At 38.9% G+C, this 21973-nt stretch overlaps 1 protein-coding gene across 1 annotated transcript in view; it reads right to left on the bottom strand.

Annotated features, from left to right (window-relative positions):
* FAT4 (FAT atypical cadherin 4) overlaps positions 1–21973 on the bottom strand; it is a gene marked incomplete at both ends in the record, with an annotated part of 162826 nt that overhangs the window by 63761 nt on the left and 77092 nt on the right. The window contains 4 exons of the mRNA XM_080697144.1: positions 5769–5943; positions 6738–7660; positions 13167–13517; positions 15101–15362. Coding sequence (XP_080553270.1) covers positions 5769–5943; positions 6738–7660; positions 13167–13517; positions 15101–15362 — 1711 coding nt within the window. The remainder of the gene's footprint in view (positions 1–5768; positions 5944–6737; positions 7661–13166; positions 13518–15100; positions 15363–21973) is intronic.

Here is a 21973-nt window from a genome sequence, read left to right as displayed (position 1 = left end):
CTCTCTAGGTTGCCGAGAGCCTCACTCTGTTGCTAAGGCCGTCCTTAAACATGTCAGCCTCTTCTCTCAGTCTCCCAAGCACTGGGATTACAAGTGTATACCACCATGTCCAGCCTTTTTCTTTCTTTTTCGGCTGACCTGGGACTTGAAGCCAGGGCTTGTGCATGCTACCAGGTCCTCCAGCACTGCGCCACAGCCTCAGCCCACAGGTCCTATTCTTAGTGTTTCTGGGAATTCAGTTGGCTTAGACAAGTGTCCACTGTACTGGGAGGATGATAGATACAGATGTGATTTATGCAGCAAAGGACTGTTAAGAGAAAAAAATCACAAGGTAAAGTGGGAAAGAGAGACCCTGAGAAGAGGAGAGTGGAAAACTGTTGGTGACCAGGCCCGTTTCATCTGCGAAGCTGGTCACAATGGTGAACAACACAGACACAATGAAAATGACCAAGATGGGTGCTCGCCTTAATTTCATCAAGACAAAACTAAACTAAACTAAGTAGCTGGCTGCAAAGTCCTTCAGCAGAGAGGTGAGCAGAACCGGTATCCAGCACTAGGGCAGGGGAGGTTTAGACTGCCTGGCTTCAGCAATGGCTGCCAAAGGTTAGCGATTGCTCTCCAGATGTAAGCTGCCCTTGTTTGAAACACTAGCTAAATTCCACAGTGTAAAAAGGGCCTCGTTGGCCAGTTTCAAACGACTAGATGACGTTGAACACAGAGCTGGGAAGGGTCCCAGGGTGAACTGCTGCCAGTGCTGGGTGCTGGGGGCTTACACACGTGAAAACAGGCGCAGCAGGTGAGGTCAGACAGGTGGGCAGGGGCCAGGCCGTGCGGCCAATGGCAAGACATTTATTTAGGTTTTATTCCTGGGAAGGGGCCTTTACAGCGGGTAATGCAGTATGATGGCCTAATTTATAGCTTTAAAAATTCACAAGGTTGCTTGTGGGGTCAGGCACCTGTGGGAGGGGAGAAAGGCACGTCAGAAGCTGTGATCCTAGCCCTAGAATAGGACATGGCAGCAGATGTGGAGAGGAAGTATATACAGTACACTTTAAGGCAATTTTGAGGCAGAGTTGACTTATTAAAGAACTTGCTGGCTGAAAGGAGGAGGAGGGGGAATGAAAGAGGATGCAATTCACCCCACGACTGTGGAATGCTTAGCAGTGTGTGCAGGGAGGGAGCTTCTACTCTGGTCCTACTAAGTTTGAGAGATGTTTAGTGTGCATGACAACTAACAGTAATGGCTAAAATAAGGCTCCCTCTTCTCTTTGTTGTACGATGAATTTTTATGTAGGATCTCATAGTTTTATTTAGAGGTGTAAGTCACCTGCCCCAGGTCATGGAACTAGTCCATGACAGAGATGGTACTTGATCCTGGCATTTAACTATGAAGTTAGTGGTTTAGCCTCTGGGATACATTTCTACTTTGTAATTAATATTCTGGATTAGTATTTTAAGTGTACTGTCATGGTTTCCCTGATAATCCCCTGCTATGTACTATATGCAAGACATTTTATTTAGTGCACGTGTGGGAAAATGGTAAAGTCTTATGGGGAAGGTTCTTTGGAAATTGAGTGTATAGGCTTAACAAGGATGTGAGCTGCTTTTGAGCAAGCGTCTCCTTTAGAAGAAACCAGGAACTTATAACTGCATTATTCTGTCCAGGGCTGAGAAGCAGGCTTCTGCTTGGTACACAGTGTACTTTTAGAAGGAAAACCAATAAGCAATACATAGCAAATGCAGAATATCCTGGCTTTTAATAAAATATAGTAAAAATATCATCTTGAATCGAGTTGTAGTCTGGTTAGCAATTAAGGAAAAAATGAGCTAAGATTATGATACTCTGTTCTGGTTTTGTTCCTTAGCAATGTGACTTTCAGTCTCATACACATTCAGTAGATGTTGGAGTTGATTTTGAGCAGCAGACAGGAGCAGTTAGAAATTTTCCAGATGTGCTACTCTATGGACATGTAGCCAGTAAATAAAACAACGATGATAGCTGGAATGCTGTTTTCTCAAAAAAAAAAAAAAAAAACCCAAAGACTTAGAGGTCTGCATGATTTAAAAGCTGTCCCTTCAATTCCTACCATACTGCTCGAGTTGGCCTATCTCTGTGCTGCCACCAGATAAGAGTTTAAAAAGAGCAAAAAGGAGAATGATTTGCGAGATAAGGAATAAAACTGCCAAGTGGTTTTTCTTAAGCGCAGGTTGACATTTTCCTGGTCCTTAGAACACTACAAATCTGAAAATAGCATGGCATATGGGACCTGAAAGCTGCCATATTTTTCTGAATTTTCTCATGCCGTCTACCAATTTGACTGTTAGATCCTAGCAGTGAATATTCATTGCAAGCCCCGTGTCCAAAAGCTCGTTCCTGAAAAACAGGATTAAGCTCCAGACTTTGAGTCAAGATACTTAAGACATTCATGTCCCTTGGAAGTGTGGCCACTGACAATATAAAAGTAATATAAAAGCAAGGGAGTTAATTGAATAGAATTGAGGTCCTACAGAAGTGTAAATGACTTAATAATCATCTAGCAGGGCTTTTTTTTTTCTTTAGAATTTCCAATTGCTTCTTATGTTACCCATGACAAGTGACTTTCAGACTTCTAATTGGACATTTTTCCACCAAAAGCCTCAGAAACAGAGTCGATTTCAGAGCAACTTAAAAAAGAACTTGAAGCTTAGATCAAGGTTCAATTCATTCCTTAATTTCTGACTGCCAAAGTACTGTGACCTAAGGTTCAGCAGCGTTATGAAATTAATCCAGGCCTGTCTACCATCAGACCCTTAAGAATCATTTCAAGGCTCTGAATGATATTTCCAAATACTTTACTTTTACCTCTCACATGAATGTTCACTATCCACAACTCAAAACTCTCCGGAACTAAACTCTGCTCTCTCAACCCTGGCCAGGATCTGCATACATGTGGCCTCCACTATTCTCATTTAATAGCAGCAGTCCCTCAAAAGCAATAATTAGGCTTCTGTGATTTACCCTAAACTACAAATTCTAAGCCTCTGGTTTTCCTCAGGGCCAAGGCTGAAGAATGAGGAATTTGTGCAGTGTGGACCCCTGGAAGGAGGAACAGGTTCCTGAGGAGTCTGCACTTTTAGACCAATGTCTTATCAAACCATCTTCCTGAGAAAGCTCCTCCTATGAGACTGACCTTCCCATGTCTATCAGAAGGGAATATTTTTAGTGCTATCATTTCACCTTTTCTTTCCTTCTTTTATTTTTTCTTTTTGTGTTAGTATTTTGATGAAGAAATATCACTAGTGGTCATTAAATTTGCTGTCCAGCCCACATAATCCTACATGACAATAATCCTACATGGCTTCATTAAAAATTTTTAAATCTCTAGTATTTTTTTTTTTTTTTTGGTGGTACTGGAGTTCCTGGAAGCCCGTCTATCTCCGGGCTACACTCCCAGACCTATTTTATTTTTGAAAACAGGGTCTCCTAAGCCAGCACGGCTGGCTTCGAACCTGCGCGATCCTCCTGTCTCTGCCTCCCAAGCGCGGGAATTACAAGCATGCGCCACCACGCCCGGCAAATCTCTAGTATTTTGAATGATTAGGAACTTACTATACCTACTATATAATTCATTCTTTGGATGTTTAAAGAGACATGCCTAAGACACAAAGAAAATTTCTATCATAACCATCAATAAAATGAATTTTTATATAAAGGATAATTTTATAAAGAGGATTTAAAAACTCAATAGATACATCTTTTAATAAGAACATGTATATTATAGGCAACAAAGCAAATGTCTCTAAAAATTTTAAATCTTTAAAGTTTTAAATCTTTAAAGCTAGGCATGGGGTCCTATACCTGTAATCCTAGTACTTGGGAGGCTGACAGAAGTGTCACAGATTTGAGGGCTGTCTCAGAAACTTACTGAGGCCCTCTGCAACTTAGTGATACCCTGTTTCAAAATAAAATAATAAAGTAGGGCTGAAGGCATAGCTCAGAGTTAGAATGCCCCTGGGTTCAATGTGTACTACCACAAGATAGGTAGAAGATAGATAGATAGATAGATAGATAGATAGATAGATAGATAGATAGATAGATAGATAGACAGACAAACAGAGCTTGTGGACTACAATTTGTAAAATAATTTTATGTACCATGTTAAAAGAATGGGATTTAACAATTTAATACATGTTGTATCAACTAAACATTACAAATACGTTTCTATGACTTCATTTAACAGAGGCAGGCACTGAGGTTGAGAGAGATGATATAATAAACCTGAATCACAAAGAAAATATAACAGAACCAGAATTCAGATAAGAGCAAGTCAAATCAAGATGTTAATCACAGCATTATACTGACTCTTATTGGAATTGATTTGTAAAGAAAAAGATTTTTTTGAAGTAACTTTGATTTTCAAATTCTCCTTGACCTAGGCACCAAAACCTTTAGTAGCCCTTGAACTCTGAAGTTAAAAATGCTAGTGTCCAAATTAGTTGTGCTATTTATTTATTTATTTATTTAGCAGTATTGGAAATGGAACCCAGGGGCATTATACTTCAAAGCTAATGCCCCAGCCCTATTTTTTTTTTTTTTTTAGTTTTTATTTTGAAACAGAGTCTCACTGAGTTGGAAATGACCTCACTAAGTAGTAGCTGGGGCTGTTCGTGAACCACAGTCCTCCTGTATCAGCCTCCTGAATGCTGGAATTAAAAGTGTGTGCCACCACTCCTGGCTAAAGTTGTGCTATTTATTAACTATGTAATTTTAAGAAAATTATTTAATTATTCTGAGCTTGGGATTAATATTCCCAATACTTCAAAAACAACATTTTAAAAAAAAGAAGGAAGAAAGATACTCTAGACTTTAGGTTATTTTGATGATAACAAAAAGTCACTTGTAGAAATGGATAGATGTCTACCAATGCCTGATATACTGATAGACACAGATGGCTCTGTATAAACATCCATCCTTCTCTGTCACTTTATAATACTCTTTTATGGGCTTCCCAGTAATACAATATTATTTTTTAATTCTTAGAAGTATTTGGTAGAGAAGGCACTCTTTTCTACATAGCTATGTTCTTTCTCTATGGTTCTTGACTTAGAGTGTCCTCAACTACAAGTTTCCTGATGGGGAACCTCTGTGGACCTGTCCCTATCAATCAGGGGCCACCCTATACTATACCCCTGACTCTTTTCTTTGCCTATTTGGGAATGACAGACATTGTGACCAACATTCTGTGCAGATGCCCTAAGGAGCCAGATTTTCTGGTTTTTGTTTCTTCCCTGCTCTCCCTTTTCCCAAAGCATGTTTGTATTGCTGTGTGCCTAGAGGGGACCACGCATTTTCAGTTGTCATTAGGGATGAAAGCTGAGGATCAAGGATGAAACCTTGGTTCTAAACATCTTACTTTGCCATTTTCTACCACTAAAACATTGCAGATCCTAGTGGACTCATGATGTAGAACTTTGGACCAAGTCTCTTATCTGCATGACCAATTAGAAACAACTGGACTCTGGTGGTAAAGTCATTCTCTGACGTACTCAGGTAGATTACAGGACAAGGAGCCACTGTGTTTCATAGAACAAGGATTTGCCTGCAATTTGCTTAAGCCCTAATACATAAATTTCATGAAATTGTTTATGTGATACTACTTAGGTGCATATGGTCAGCATTTTTAGTATTGGTAGATTTCAACAAATATCTAGCCTAATGGTAAACAAAACATGTTTTATTTACTCATAAAGAAATTATTCACAACTAAACAAAGTTGTGATGAACTTACCTGAATCTGTAGCTGTAATCATCAAGACAAAGCGCTCCTGGGTTTCCCGGTCCAGACTCCGCGTCACACTGAGTTCTCCACTGGCTGAGAGCATGAATGCATTCTCTTCATTACCACCACACAGCACATAGGTGAGCTTGCTGTTTGATCCCTGATCATCGTCTCTTGCCACAACCTATAGGGGAGAAGAGTTTGTCAGGGGTGGGGGGTAAACCTAATGTAAGGTATACCATGTCAATGAAACGTGTCAACTAAAAATGATGAAGTGGATCCACATTATATTGACATATACAAATTCACAATCATTTCAAGTAAAAACTAAAAGTGGTAAAGAATAGTACGCATCACACAAGTGTGTCTGTGTGATATTATACATAAAACAAATGCATAGCATTTCTGAAGGCTTCACTAAAAACTGTTAATAGCAGCTTCATCTGGACAGTGGGATTTATGAAGAGGGCAGAGAGTGCAGTACTCATCACGAAGCTTTCACACTTTAATAGCACTGTGTTTTATCACTATGTAAAGATACTGTACTCATAGTGAAACAAAATTCATAAGTATACCAATACATATATGTGTACTACTACACAAATATCTACAAAAGAACATAACTGAAATACAATATTTTAATCTGGGGGAAATGATTGGGTTAGGGGCAACATACATGAGCTCTCTTCAGGATTTGCTGTAACTACAACTGAGAACATGTAGGTAAAAATGAGGAGGGAATGCAGCAGATAAGTATGACAAAAAGGGATTTTTGTCAGTTATACATCTAACATCTGTGTGATATTTAAATGTACTGACCTGACCAGCCTCAGCAACTTAGCGAACCCCACAGCAATTTAATAAGACCCTGTTTCAAATTAAAAATTAAAATAGGACTGGGGTATATCTCAGAAGTTGCATGGCCCTAGGTATAATCCTCAGTACCACAAAAGTAAATAAGTAAATAAATACACTGACCTGAAGAATTGTTTTGGGCAGTGTCTCCAAATTTTCAGGGACATTGACAGAATAAGGAGATAGCTCAAATACGGGAACGAAATCATTAATGTCCAGTAAAACAATACTGACAGTAGAGGTATCAGTTTTAGGGGTGCTGCCTCGATCTGTAGCTTGAACAGTTAAGTGGTAAGCGGGGATCTTCTCTCTATCCAAAGGCTTAGCCACGGTAATGGCACCCGTGACGGAATCGATCCGAAACTCCTGGTTGGCATTGCCATGGGCAATGCTGTAGCGGACCTGTCCATTTGTCCCTTCATCTGCATCAGCAGCAAATACTTGCGCTATGTCTGTCCCGGTGAGCGTGTTCTCATTAATCTCTACTTTATACAAAGCCTGGGCAAAGGTGGGCTTGTTGTCATTGATGTCCAGCACCCTGACAACCACTTCTGTCGATGAAGACAGAGATGGCTGACCCTTGTCCGTAGCCACCACTGTGAGCGTGTAATTAGAAATGTCCTCTCGGTCCAGCTCCCCAGTGAGCCTCACTTCCCCATCAATGGTCCCGATACTGAACTTGTTTCCCAAGGGGTTCAGCAGTGTGTACTCTATATAGCTGTTCGGGCCACTGTCCGGATCAGTTGCTTGGGCTTTGAAAACAACGGTATCAATGGGTGTGTTCTCTGGAATGTAGGTCAACTTCGGGGAAAGAAATGTGGGTGGGTTATCGTTCACATCCAGCAGAATGATGGAGACTTGGGTTGTGCTCGTGAACCTGGAGGCTGGGAGCTGAGGCAGGTCATGGACGTGAACAACCAGGTTGTAGAAGGACTGGCTTTCCCGGTCCAGAGCCTTCTGGACCTTCAGGACCCCATTCTTATCAATGGTGAACTGCCCCAGGCTGTCCCCTGAAGCGATGCTGTAAGCCAACTGAGAGTTAATTCCTGAAAATGAAAAAAGAAACTCTGAGTTGCTCAAACACATTCTAGGCAAAGAGTCTGTCCTGTAATACTGTGTGTTTGATGGGTCACACTCCCAAACACACTTTCTGAAATACTTAGCTGGATTGAGGTTTCAGTAACAAATACACATATATAACTCTTTTCCTGGTAACTTTTGATCTGAAAAGATGTTTACAATCTGATATAGAAATAATCCATCTACTGTGTGCTATTTACTGTGATGTTGAAATGTTAAATTACCTAAGTAAGGAGGAGGCAAACATTCCAGGGAGTGGATATTTTCCTATACATGTGCTTATTCTATCACACAGTTCCCCAGGGTCAAGGCCTCACAGTGCCACAATCTGGATTATTAGCCAAACATTTAAAATTTCAGTAATTTATTGAGGCTGACATCAATTGTCAGAGAAGAGCAATAAAATGTTCTGATGTATGGTATTAGTCATGGATGCTTTAGGGTTACTTTTACATTTCTTGTCAGCACCAATAAATACTTTTTAATTCTTCTTAAGCATCTGGCCAAGTAATACCGCTGAGAAAATAGCTGTCTCTCAAATTTTATTACTTATATTTAAGGTTTTTGAAAAATACTCTTTAAAGGACTTGATAGCAGTAAAGTTATACATAAAATTCTCCAAATATCAAAGCTCATGTTATTCTTGGGCTATTCTTAGATGCTATTTCTTTTTTCTTTGGAATATGGGCCACTCATTAATTTAAAAACACCTAAATTCTTATTTCAGCAAATGATTACAGAGATTCTTATAGCAACAATGAAGTAAGAGAATAGATTGTCCTGTCATTTTAGTAAGAAATTAAAAGGGGAGTGGCAGATATCTAGTGGAAACAAAGGGAAAGGTACTGAGCCATAGCATCCTTTGTATTTTTTTGTCCTAAAAATGTTTGAAATATTACAAGATATTGTAATACCAAACATATCATCCATCAAGATAATCCATTCTCAGTAAGGATTTCATATTCTGAGGCTGGGGAATATTTACTGAGTCACTTGAATTGCCTACTAATAGCATCTATATCTCTCAAGTTAATTCTGAATTCCAGCTGTCAGAAGTGACATCCCCTTTTTGCCACATCTTTTAGAATAATTTAATAACTTGCTTATTCTTTTTTTTTCAAAATACTGTTTTTCTCATGATCCCTTGAACACTTGTGTTAGCTTTTGCCTTCTCTTGAATCTCAAGTTCTTTAAAAAAAAAAAAAAGGCAATGTGCCTGAGTACTAAATTCTCTCTTCTACCATGTACAGCCTGAGAATTGCTTTTCTTCCACAATTACTCTTTTTCTATGATTTTATGGTCTCTAATTATTTTTCCCTATATATTGATGCAAAGAAAAAATATTTATGAAGATACATCCAGGTACTGAGTGACTAATGCAACATTTTTAGGTTAAACAATGGTTCTGAGGATCTTTGAAAAGGTAGCCTTTTTTCCCTCTCCTTGTGACATTAAATCTTTAGAGTTTACTTAAGATTATTCACAAATGAACAAAGAAGGGATTATAAAGTTCACAATAGGAGCTTGAAGATCAAGAAAAACATGAATAAATAATGCTAATGCAGCCACAGGTGACTCTCCCAGCAGGGGAGAAGAATTTCAAGGTGTGGATAGAACAAGGTCAACTAGAATTCCATAGATTTAGCCCAGCATGGCGGTACACATTTGTAATGTCCATACTTGGGAGGGTGAGATAAGAGTAGCACAGCTTTAAAGGCAGCTTCAGGAATTTAGCAGGGCTCTCATCAACTTAGCCAGATCCTGTGTCAAAAAAAAAAAAAATAAAAGAGGGATAGGGATACAGCTCAGAGGTAGAGCTTCCTTAGGGCTGTAAAAAATAAAATTCCACAGGTTTGGAAGATGAAAATTTCTACCAATATTGGTATATTGATTACCTTTATACATACACACTCATATATATCAATGGAACCTTTTATATTTGCTTACATATGTATGGGAGATGAGTAGTTATATATATATCTATACATAAAGAATTGCTTTTTTCTACTTTCTAAGAACATACTTATGCATTTTTATGATTGAGTCTAGTAGAAAATACTGAATACTATTTCTTTTGAGACCCAAACTCAGATATGATCATTATCAAGAAACAGTTATAAAAATGCCTGAATGAAAAGCGTTATCAATCAGCACATATATGGAACTGAGATCAGTGATGATACAGGAAATCTTTCAGTTCCAACACTGAAAAAATGAGAAAGGCTGATGAAATTTAACAAGGCTAGTAAGTGATGGCCTACAATTTCTACTTAAGTCAGCAGCGAAACGTGAGCAGAGGCAGGAGGGATCTGACTCGCCTTTGGCACCACGTAAGATGGTTCCTGGAGTAAATAGCTCCTTGAGAAGAGGAGAACAGGAAACCAAGGTTTTATAGCCTTGGCATAACCAGAGGAACAGCCTTTAACAAAGGGAAATAGTTGGTGGGGTTTGTGGGCAGGGAAAGTAATAAAGAGAACATTTTAAGTGGAATTGCAAAAAAAGAAAAGTTTGGTTTTTCTACTCAACTTATTATGACAAATGTACTAGGTGACAACATTAAAGTTAATAAAGCTGATAAACATCTACAGCAACATAAAAAATTAATAAAGCTGGGTGTGGTGCACACACCTGTAATCCCTGCACTTGGGAGGCTGAGACAGAAGGATCGCAAAGCCAGTGTTAGTCTCGGCAATTTAGCGAGGCTCTCAGCAACCTACTGAGATCCTGTTTCCAAATTAAATGTTTTTAAAAATAGGGCTGGGGGTGTAGCTCAAAGGAAGAATTCCCCTGAGTTCAATCTCCAGTACCACCCACCCCCACACAAATACCCGAAGATAACTATTTTCTTTGAGATGACAAAAATATACCTTATCTTTGCCCCAAATACTGCAACACTAATAAATAGCTCTTATCTAGGAACTGCACACTAACTGCAGCCATTGCAGGCACGGAGGGCATATGCAGTTACTTTAAAGAAAGAATTTGTCATTTCTGACAAGTTTAATAAGTAACACCAGACATGTGCTCCGCATCTAGAAAACACATGTGGCCACATTCCAACTTAACTTCTCTCTCCATGTCTGTAGCACAGGAGCAAGACAAAGCCCGGATCATTCCTCTCTCTCTGCGTTCCATGTATGTGAATCGCAAAACAGAAGACCTAGTATTTTTAATTTTTTTACTTTTTGCAGTACTGGGGATTGAACCCAGGAAGTTTCACCTCTGAGCTATACCCTCAGCCCTATTTTTCATTCTTTATTTTGAAACAGGGTCTCACTAAGTTGAGGAGGGACTCACTAAGTAGCTGAGGCTGGCCGTAAACCTGTTGATCCTCCTGTTTCAGCCTCCCGAGTACTATGATTATAAATGTGCACCACCACGCCCAGCTCCTAGTACTTTTAGATTTTAAATTTTATCCATAAGTGTTGAAACTTTAATTTAGTGTCTTTTTAAGCCTACCAGGTCTTTAAACTAAAATCAGCCTACCTTTCAAAGTCTTGGGTTCAATTTTCTGAAAGTACTTTGTTCTATGATTCTTCTGGGCAGTTTTACTATTTTGTGTGTGTATGTGTGTGTTTATATACTGTAAACATACAGATATTTGCATTTCAGTCAATAATTTGGTGTCAAGGAGCATAACATAAATTATATAAATACATAAAGTGTAAATAGTAAAATGCATGTAAAAAGTATAGAGATAAAGCTCTGTGTTATAAAATATGTGTATCTATACACAGTCTACAAATCTTGTCTTGGGATTTCTGTGAAGAAATTCCATGCAGGGGAGCAGTTCAGATAGCATCCTTCTCATGAAGGAAGGTCGGCGGAGTTGCAAGGGCATAGAACCTGTTCACTTCCAATGGCTTGCATCCCACCCCACGCATAGACTGGTTCAATCACTCAAGCTCACTCCGTTAACAACACGTGCTCTTATGTCTCCCCAATATTTTAAATTTTACATGCTTTCTAAATAAATAAAATATTACAACCGAACTATTTTCATGACCTTGCAATTTATAATAATTTTAATACCGTTCCTTTTCATTGACTGCATGGTGACTTTGAGACCAATACATCTCTTCCCTGTCTTCTGAGAAGGATAAGCTATTTGCCTTATTATTATGGAATGCTGATGTAACCTAACCTGTTAAAGGTTAAACTCTGAGAGAATCTAGAGATAACAGTTCATGGAAGGCTTATTTTTGTATAAATTTTCTTTATCTAGGATGACACTATTACCTTATCAGGGACCTTCTCATCGAAATTAATATTAATTTGTTAATTTTAAAATGTCTAAATAATATTGCTTGTGAAATATCTGGAGAACTATTTATTGTATCTGAGTTGGTAATTTTTACAAACAGGGTCACCCTTATCATTATCCTTGGAATTTAAAAAGAATAGAAACTCTGTCTTATATTTTGGGTCAAGGTACAGGAAATTACACAGATAAAAGTATTCAACACTAAAACAATGGGTAAATACAGCTTGAAATTTTTATGCAACACAAAGGAAAAACAATCTATGAAAAGTGACTCGCAGTCAACTGGCCAATGTATGTCCGTGATTAAAAGTGATTATCCCAGCAGTTTTTGATGAAGAAAATGTCATTCTTGCTGTTTTCCCATTTCTCTTATTCTTTAAGTTATGAGGGTACATGAAATGGACTCCAGAGGAACAAGCATTTCTCTGAAGCAATGGGCTCTCTCCAGTGCATAATAAACCCATCACAATGATAAAACACAGAATAGGCCCAAGTTGAGCAGTCACAGAGACAAACAAGAATGGATACTGGGATTAAGAAGAGAAATCAGCCCCCAAATAGAAGTTAATCATTGTTTTATTTTGCTTTGGATTTTTTGGCACTGGAGATTGAACCCAGGAGCATTCTACCTCTGAGCAACACCCCTGGCCCTGTCTTATTTTATACCCTTGGAACAGTATTCCACAAAGTTGTTGAGGGTCTCACTAAATTGCTGAGGCTGACCTCAAACTTGTCAGTCTCCTGTCTCTGCCTTCTAAGTCCTGAGGTCTACAGGTATGGGCCACTGAGCCTGAGTTAGACACTCATTCCTAAGGATTTTATTTAAGATGTTTGTCTCTTTTGTTTCATCATTTGTAATTTATAATAATTTAGGTAAACTTAAATATTTTTCTTACCTAACAAAAACCTAATAAAATTCTGGCTTGACTTTTATATTACTGAACTTCAATAATGACACACATTCAGGGCAAAGAAAAATTTAAAAAATAAAGCCTAAAATGATAAGATTCCTGTTAAGTAAGAATTTAACTGACACAGTACTTAATTTTAAAATCCTCTCTATTTAAATTATAATCCTATTTCTCAACCTTGGACATAAATTTACGACACGCAAGTTTGCAACAGCTAAGTACAGCAAATATATACATTTAATACAAGATAAATAATATATTAATAAGCTTTCTAAGTATACTAATTAAATTACATACCATCATCTGCGTCAGTAACATTAAACACAAGAACCGTCGATCCTAGAGGGAGGTTCTCCATTAAAGACGTGCTGTATGAATTCAAACTGAAAATGGGTGGGTTGTCATTTACGTCCAAAATGTTGAAATAAACTCGGATGGTGGTGAACTGTCCCCCTCCGTCTTCTGCTCGGACAGTGAGGATATAATATTGCTGAGCTTCATAATCTAACACTCGGGTCAAATTAAAGACTCCAGTAACAGGATTCAGGAAGAAGATGCCGTCCTCGTCGTCTTCATTCACAATATACGTGATTTCTCCATTCACGCCGGAGTCGTCGTCTGTAGCTAAAATGGCTGCCACCAAAGAACCTTCCAGAAAGAACAAATAGTCTAACATTAATGGAACAAGAGGCATTACTAGAATAGTTTATTCTAGTGTCAGTATATTACTGACAATAGTTTATTCTAGTGAACAGTAAAATACTTCCACTAGAGACCCACTGAAAAACTACAGTGCAAATAATACTCTGTAAATTTTCACACTGACACTGACACCAAGATCCTCGTCTACCAATAAAACACGTGACGTGCTAGACATTCAGTGGATCTTGGCTGACAGTGTGAAGGTTCTGGAAAGTGAATCCTAACTCTGATGTTATCTTTCTACCTGAAAGTACCAAATTGAAAATGTATTGATGAATTCAATGAGCATATATTGTAGTTCATGGTTTGGGTCAGGAACTGGGGATCCAAGAAATAACAAAGGTATGTTTTCCTGGGAATAACAGCACGTACCCAGATGGTCTTTGCTATAATAAAATAAGTCTTCAAAGACTTTAAAAAGACTTTAAAAAGTCTTAAAAGACTTCATGAAGGACACGAGCGACTCACTGTAGAGAGAAGGGAAGGGAAGTCCTCTATAAATGGTTACTACCTCCACCTATCAAATGGGGTCCCAAATCTTATGCTTTCTCATGCACATCCCCTCTTCCAAACGTAATGCAGCATGAACCTGAGATTAGATGAGAATTTCTAATAATGAGAAGGAAGCGTTCACACACACTAGAAACATTGCTATTGAATACTCAAACCCAACCACAATAGAGTATGTTTAAAGAAGCAAAACTCAAATTAAAGTATCCTTATAAGTCAAGATTCAGATTCAAGCAACATTTTTGGAGTACTTTTAATTCCCAAGCCCCATGCAGCAAACTCATTTAGACATTCTAAATTAATCTTTACCCTAATTCTAACTAGAATTACTATTTTCATTTTATAAAAGACATTTCTTTATTTGAAATTTTAAGAAATAAACTAATTTGGCCAGGGTCACAGGGCTACTGTGTTAGAACCAGTAATCACAGTTTTTCTGTGTACTTTTTTTTTTTTTTTTGGTGGTACTGGGGTTCCTGGAAACCCTTCTACCTCCGGGCTACACTCCCAGACCTAGTTTTAATATATTTTTTAAATTCGGAAACTGGGTCTCTTAAGCCAGCATAGCTGGCTTTGAACCTGCACTATCCTCCTGTCTCTGCCTCCCAAGCGCGGGGATTACACGCATGCGCCTCCACGCCTGACTTTTGTGTACTTTTATTCGTTCTTTCTATAGAAACAGAAACACAATCATATGAGGCGTTTTCAAGTGGAAAGAAGGCATTGGAGGTGTGACTTCCAGAAAAATCAAAATATCCATGTCACCAATACTTTCAGAAACAGAAATATCTGCATTTAGTAATCAGAGAGAAAACTAACTTCATTCACTCTCAAAAACCTACCAAGAGGCTCCAGAATTGTACACAGTTAAATAAAAGAGTGAAACAAAATTCAGCATACACATCTGTGTAACTAGTAGCCTGTGGCAAAGACTAGTTTCTAATTATGAACAGCCCAAATACTCATAATTGTAATCAACGGTGATTCTTGAAACATCCACTTAGAGGCACGTCACCTACCAGGGGTTGTGTCCTCTGGGATGTCGAAAGAGTACACAGGCCTGGAGAATTTGGGGATGTGGTCATTCACATCACTGACGGTTATGTTAACTCTCATGTCTGAAGACTGAAGTCCATCATCAGCTCGCACCAGCAGGGAGTACTTGGAGCGGCGTTCCCTGTCCAAGCGCCGGGTCGCTATTAGGTCTCCAGATTCAGGGTCAATACGGAAGCTGTCGTCCGCGCCACTGATGATGGTGTATGTGACCAGAGCATTGGCCCCCTAAGGAGAGAGACCGTCCATGTGAGCTGCTGGAGAGAAAACCCTAAGAGCATTGTTCTCCTTAACAAAGTGACTCTTTAGGCTGCTTTAATTTCCTGCAGTCCTATAACATTCCAAAATGTAACAGTAGGTGAAATATTCGTACACTGAAAGTTACAAAACATGATGAAAGAAATTAAAAGAGTCACACCAATGGAAAGAGAGTTGTGCTCAGACATTGGACAACATATTATTAAAATCCCCATGCTGCCCAAAGCAATCTATGAATTCAATGCAAAATCCTGGAGGCACTGTTACAAAAATAGGATAAAATAACAAGAAAAATAACAAATTTTACATTCATATAGAACCACAAAGGAGCCTACATAGCCAAAACAGAGCTGGAGGTACCCTACTCCCTGATGTCAACATATACTACAAAGCTACAGTAATTAAAAGAGCATGGTATGGTACTGGTATAAAGACACACACACACACACACACACACACACACACACACACACACACACGCAGAGAAAGGACCGAGAAGAGAGGGGGCTGTTGCAAGTTGCTTTACGTATGGAAGATGCAGTGAGAAGAGTAGAGGTGAATTGGGTTTTAAGAAAGAGAATTTTTGTTTAATGAAGGTTAAGAAGAACGTCTGGCTGAAAGCCAAAACAGAGGGAAAGGAGGTCGGTGCACGGCTCAGTGGCAGCTGAGCAGTTCAGAGTTTTGATCTACAACAAAAGAAGAGAAGCAAGGTGAAATGTTAGGTTACGGGTACATTTTGGAGAATCTCAGATGCCCAAATCGGCCTGGATTCTATGGCCAACAGTGCTGATCTTGATTTAATTAGCAGCATCCTGTTAAGGCTCTTGATACTGGAAAATGTACAGTGAGCGGGAGCCAGAGAAAGTGGTGGATAGAACTGAGGCCCCAGAGATCAGGGCTCCATTTCTCCAAAGTTAAAAAAGAAAAGAGTTGGAGAAACAGGTCCCAAGTCCCTCTTCTGTAAATGAAGACAGGGGTGACTTCTTGGCTTCTCTCAGGTCTTTGAGCTAGCTCCCTCAAAACTATAAACGTGAAAGTTGGCAGAGGGATTGGAAAGGTTATTTCTTAAGGTTTGGCTAGGTGCTGGTATCGCCCTGAGCATATCATTTCAGGGACTAATGAACTAGTCCCATAAAAACACCAGTTAGGTAAGTATGAGATGATTGTGCCCATTTTGAAAAAAAGACACAGAGACAAAGGCATTTGAATCCTGCCTGTCTTGCTCTAGAATTTGAACTCAGAACCTCTGTCTACACAGAATGACGCAGAAGACAAACTTGTAAGATGAATCAATTATGCGACGTGGAAATAATAAAAGTAACAGTTTTATTATTTCCACATCGCATAAAAGTTCTCACTTGCTGAAAAGTTCCATGAATATTCTCACTTACTTCTTTAACAATCCTACGTGAGAGGTAGAAGTGAAAGGGAAGGAAAACCTCTGCTTAGCTTTCAAATCACACGGCAGGAATTAGGGGGAGACCGGCACTGGGGTCACCTCAAGATCAGAATCCGTCTGGTGCAGGAGAAACTTCTGAGTGTTGTCTGGGGTGTGTTCAGCAACTGACACGTGGCTTTATAGATACGGTTATCTGAGGGTGAAGAATCTGGTAAGGAAGTCTGAGAGCACTATCTGAAGGGCAGTGTATGGAGGTGTCTGCAGAAGCCACAGGAGTTGCTGAGAATTTGAATGAAAACAGAAAGGGCAACCCAGTACCTTGTGGTGCTGGCAGAGTGCTCAGGAGGGCAGAGCCAGGTGGGCGGGCAGAGAAGGACTGGGAGACAGCCTGGGCCAGCCCCACAGAAGGGGCGGGGAAGGGCCTGCAGAGGAGGGTTTACAGAGTCCCACAATAAATAAATGTCAGAGAACTAAAGAACCATGTGAAATTGGGCATAGTGCTTTGCTATCTATTATAAACACACCTCTACTTTGTTGAAATTACAGCAGTGTTATTTAGATATTTTTAAATTATGCATCTTATAACATGAATATTGAGTTAAATATACACTATTGTTTGATTGGGATATGGCGCCCTGGGGCTTTACTTTTGGGTTGAGTTTCTGCTTGATTACTTACTAGCAGTAGGGACTGGGCACATACTTAACCTCTCTGAGACTGTGTTTCCTTGCTTGGACAAGTGGGAGGATACTATTACCTGCCAAATAGGGTTGCCACGATGATTAAATTAGTACCTCTAAAAAAAATAGACTGCTCCTTGAGAAATAGTAAGTAGAGGAAAATACTATTTTTTTAAATAAAACATTTGATGACTTAAACATCTGGAAATGAATGAGTTAAATCAAAATACCCTTAGAGTCACTGCATATTTCAGGGGATATTGTTTCTGATATCTTATGATGTGGAATTATTGATCTTGACACTGAGGGATAAAAACGTTCTCGTTGTTGACTTTGAAAACTACTTTTTGATTTATTTATTTTATTTATTTATTTATATAGACCTATTTTTATACTTTATTTGGAAACAGTGTCTCACTAAGTTGCTGAGAGCCTCACTCGGTAGCTGAGGCTGGCTTCGAACCTGTGCGATCCTCCTGTCTCAGCCTCCCAAGCGTGGGGATTACAAGTGTGGGCCACCACGCCCGGCTACTTTTTGATTTAAATGTAGTTACCCATAACATTTTTTTTTCCTTTCCCATTATTAACATCCAGAAATGTATTTATTAAAACTTTAAAGACTTCCAAGAAGGCTATTGTGCAGCGCGTAAGGAGCATCCCGTGGGGATACACAGCTGGCAAGCTGATAGTCTGCAGAGATCAGCTCTCAAGTGTCTTTCCCTTCACAGATTACACGTCTTTCCCTCCATAGCCACATTTATAAGGGGTGACCTCTAAGAGTCTAAGGCAAAAATGCTCACTCTTTCAAAATGTATGTTTTGTGGCATCTACAATCTCTCCATACTACATTCGTAAAACCAATCTTAAAATTTAATAAAGCGAATGCCTCAAAGCCCATTTTAATTCAATAATGGAATAGCTGAATTTAACACATTACCCGCATATATCTTGTATGTTCAGGTGGATCTAACATATTTACTGTAATTTTATGGTTTAATGAAAACATTCGGTAAGAATTTGAGCCTGATCATCTGACTGCGCTCCGGGCGGCTCGTTTTCGAGGACAGGGCTCCCATTCTTCTCGGGGGGCAGTTGAGGTGCAAGAGCAGTGGCACCTGGTTTTGACCTGATAAAATGGTAATGTACCTGGGAAGTCAGAGAAAGGAGAAAGAGCAGAGCCGAAGCTATTACACAAATTGTTTCATATTTAGAAATGACTCGGCTACAAAATGTGAGGGTAAGCAATATACTTCAAGTTGTGATAATTGTTGAAAAGAAAAAAAAGACATCAGACTAGGCTGATTAAGACCATCTTCACATTCAAAGTCAGCTGACGCGGCAAATTAATAGGACCAGGGAATGTCTGAAAATGTCTAGCCAAGAGTGATGATTTAATTAGGTCTTTTGAGAAGTCTATTTATTTAATATCCAAAATATGCCCTATCAGCAAGACAAGAAACAAATATCACGTTTCAGCTGGGGTGCGGGAGAAATAAGGCTGCTCAAAAAATATCCTACTCTCCTGAGAAACCAGAGACAGAAGCACACGGAGGGAATTCCAAAGGTAAATAGCTATAGATCGCAAATGCATTTTGCCGCCCAAAGTAGTATTTTCCAAAAACAAGTATGGTAGCACAAAACAAGTTAGACTATGCGGGCCTATTATGAGCATAATTTTCCTTATAAAAAGAGACAAGAGGCCAAAATTCCCATGGTTCAGAAGATGTAGATTTGGTCTAATAGGTTTCAAAATGATATTTATTTATTTACTTATTTTGGTTGTACTGGGGGTGGAACCCAAAGGCTTTCTACCTCCAGGCTACACTCCCAGACCTATTTTATATTTTATTTGGAAACAGGGTCTCACTAAGTTGCTGAGAGCCTCACTAAGTAGTTGAGGCTGGCTTCGAACCTGTGCGATCCTCCTGTCTCAGCCTCCCAAGCTCTGGGATTACAAGCGAGCACCACCAAACCTGGCTCAAAATGATATTTAAATTAAGGTCAACTCATGGGTGCTGCTTTTTTTTTTTTTTGTACTAAGGATGAAACCCAGGGGCATTCTACCTCCAAGCTACACCCCTAGCTCTATTTTTCAGTCTTTTTATTTTTTGAAACAGGGTCTCACTGAATTGCGAAGGTCCTCCCTAAGTAGCTGAGGCTGTCCACGAACCGTGACCCTCCGGTCTCAGCTGCCTGAATGCTGGGATTACAAGTGTGCGCCACCACGCCCAGCTGATGATCCTCATATCTAATAATGAACAGTCCTAAAGCAGTTAACACAAGTTTTAGGTGGATCCCTGTGTTCCCTTCCTTCCTCTCTTGTTTTTCTTCATACACACATGCACACACACGTGCACACACACACACATCAATCCAGACAAGAAGGGTATGACCCTCATTCCTCAGGCAGTCACGCTCCACACACAGTCTGATCGCTCTCCACTGGAGTTGCCGATCATCTTCCTTCCAGCTTCCTAGTCCGTTCCTATTTCACAGTCTCCAAATTCCTGTCCCTTCAATCGCCATCTCCCTCCAAAAGTTCTACTCACATATCCTGGCTCCACTTCTTTACATTCAATAGTGTTTTGGGTGAGATGGAACCTGGGGGCATTCTACCTCCGAGCTACACCCCCAGCCCTATTTTTTATTCTTTATTTTGAAACAGGATCTCACTGGTTGCAGAGGGCCTCACTAAGTAGCTGAGGCTGTCCACGAACCAGGATCCTCCTGTCTCAGCCTCCCAAAAGCTGGGATTACAAACATGCTCCACCATGCCTGGATTATTCAGTAGATTTTAAAAGTAGGGTGGCTAAATTAGATTACACCCCGCCCCATGGTTACTTAAGATTTTGTAAACTTGGAAAGCAATGTTCAATAGAAATAAAACAAAATGCTTTAACACCAGGGTTGGTGCAAACACACAAGGAGTGTCCCAGCCTTCTTCCAACCCCATCACAATTATAAATATATCTTACAAGACAGACCTCAAGGCAACTTAAATACACACACACACACACACACACACACACACACACACACCATATGAAGAAAAATCACATGTAGACAGCACTGCCTTCAGATTTGCACTCCTAAAGGGAAAAAAGTAAGGGAAATAAAAGATTAACAGGACCACGGGAATAGATTTTAAAGGGTCAAATGTGGCATTTCTTAAGAGAACAGTTTATGATTAAAATAACTGAATTTTCAAATTACAATTTTATTTGCAGTTCACCATAAATTGTATTGAAAAATCCCATGCTAATTATAACATCCCATGGAGTAAGTAGCTAGCCCATTAAAATAAATATTAAAATTAACACAATTATTGCTTCATGTTTTTCTGAGTTGATTAGAGTAAATCACTTCAAATAAATGAGTTCATTTTGTCCTGTTTCTATTGAGAATATAGTCAATAAAAAACCCATTATCATTGTAATTACTTGTTGGGGATTGTCTTATGTCAATTATACGAGCTTTTTATTGTTAGTGTTGCTGTTTTGAAATTAAAGTTAATACAATTGTATAAATTGATATATTCAAATGCATTTTGTCAAAGGTAAGGTTTAAGAAAATGTAGTATTGATTACATTATAGCTAAGTTATATCACATAGGTATCAAGAATAGAAATGTTCAGTTATATAAGTCACTGATAACTAAATTTGGATTGTGAACTTTACGTGAAACTGAATAGTAGTACTAAATTTAAAGCAAATATTTTCTAATAGAGAATTTTTTTTTTTTTTTTTTTTTTTTTTTGCGGTACTGGGGATGAAACCCAGGGGCATTCTACCTCCAGCTACATCCCCAGCCCTAGTTTTATTCTTTATTTTGAAACAGGGTCTCACTGAATTACAAAGGGACTCACTAAGTACCTGAGGCTGGCTTCGAACCTGTGTGATCCTCCTGTCTCAGCCTCCCAAATGCTGGGATTACAAGCGTGTGCCACCATGCCCGGCTTGAGACCTCTTAATTTTTTAAATGTCTATGTTTTATTTTATTCCCTTTTACTGGTTAGATTTATTTATTCAACTTTTTGAAGTTAAAGAAATGAATTTACGAAAAGATCACTCATAGGCTAAAACTAGAAGTTGAAGACATTTCTGGATTTTAGATGAGGGTAAAAAAAAAAAAAATTTCCTGGCCTGAGGAGAAACATATATGGGTCTAATGGGGTCTGGAAAGGTGGTTCCTCTTAACTCCAGAGAACTGATCAAACCCTTTACCCAGCAAAACGAAGAAAACAAGCTGTGGATTCATTGTATGGAAAAAAATGTCAATGAACAATTAGAGAAGTTTCCATGCCATTTGGAGCAAGCCAATAATATTGTTGGATTTAAAATATGAAGGGAGAAGACTCTAAATTGTGCCCCAAATTTTACATTCACCATTAGGCATAAAATTTCCATTAATTAAAGTAGTTGAAAAGTCACTAGCTTGCCTAGATAATATTCTCGAAGTATATGTTCCATATTTTATTTTAAATATATATGTATTATAAAAA

The sequence above is a fragment of the Muscardinus avellanarius genome (assembly GCF_963383645.1).
Source record: "Muscardinus avellanarius genome assembly, chromosome: 6".
Classification (NCBI taxonomy): Eukaryota; Metazoa; Chordata; class Mammalia; order Rodentia; family Gliridae; genus Muscardinus; species Muscardinus avellanarius.
This window is presented reverse-complemented; position numbering and strand designations above follow the sequence as displayed.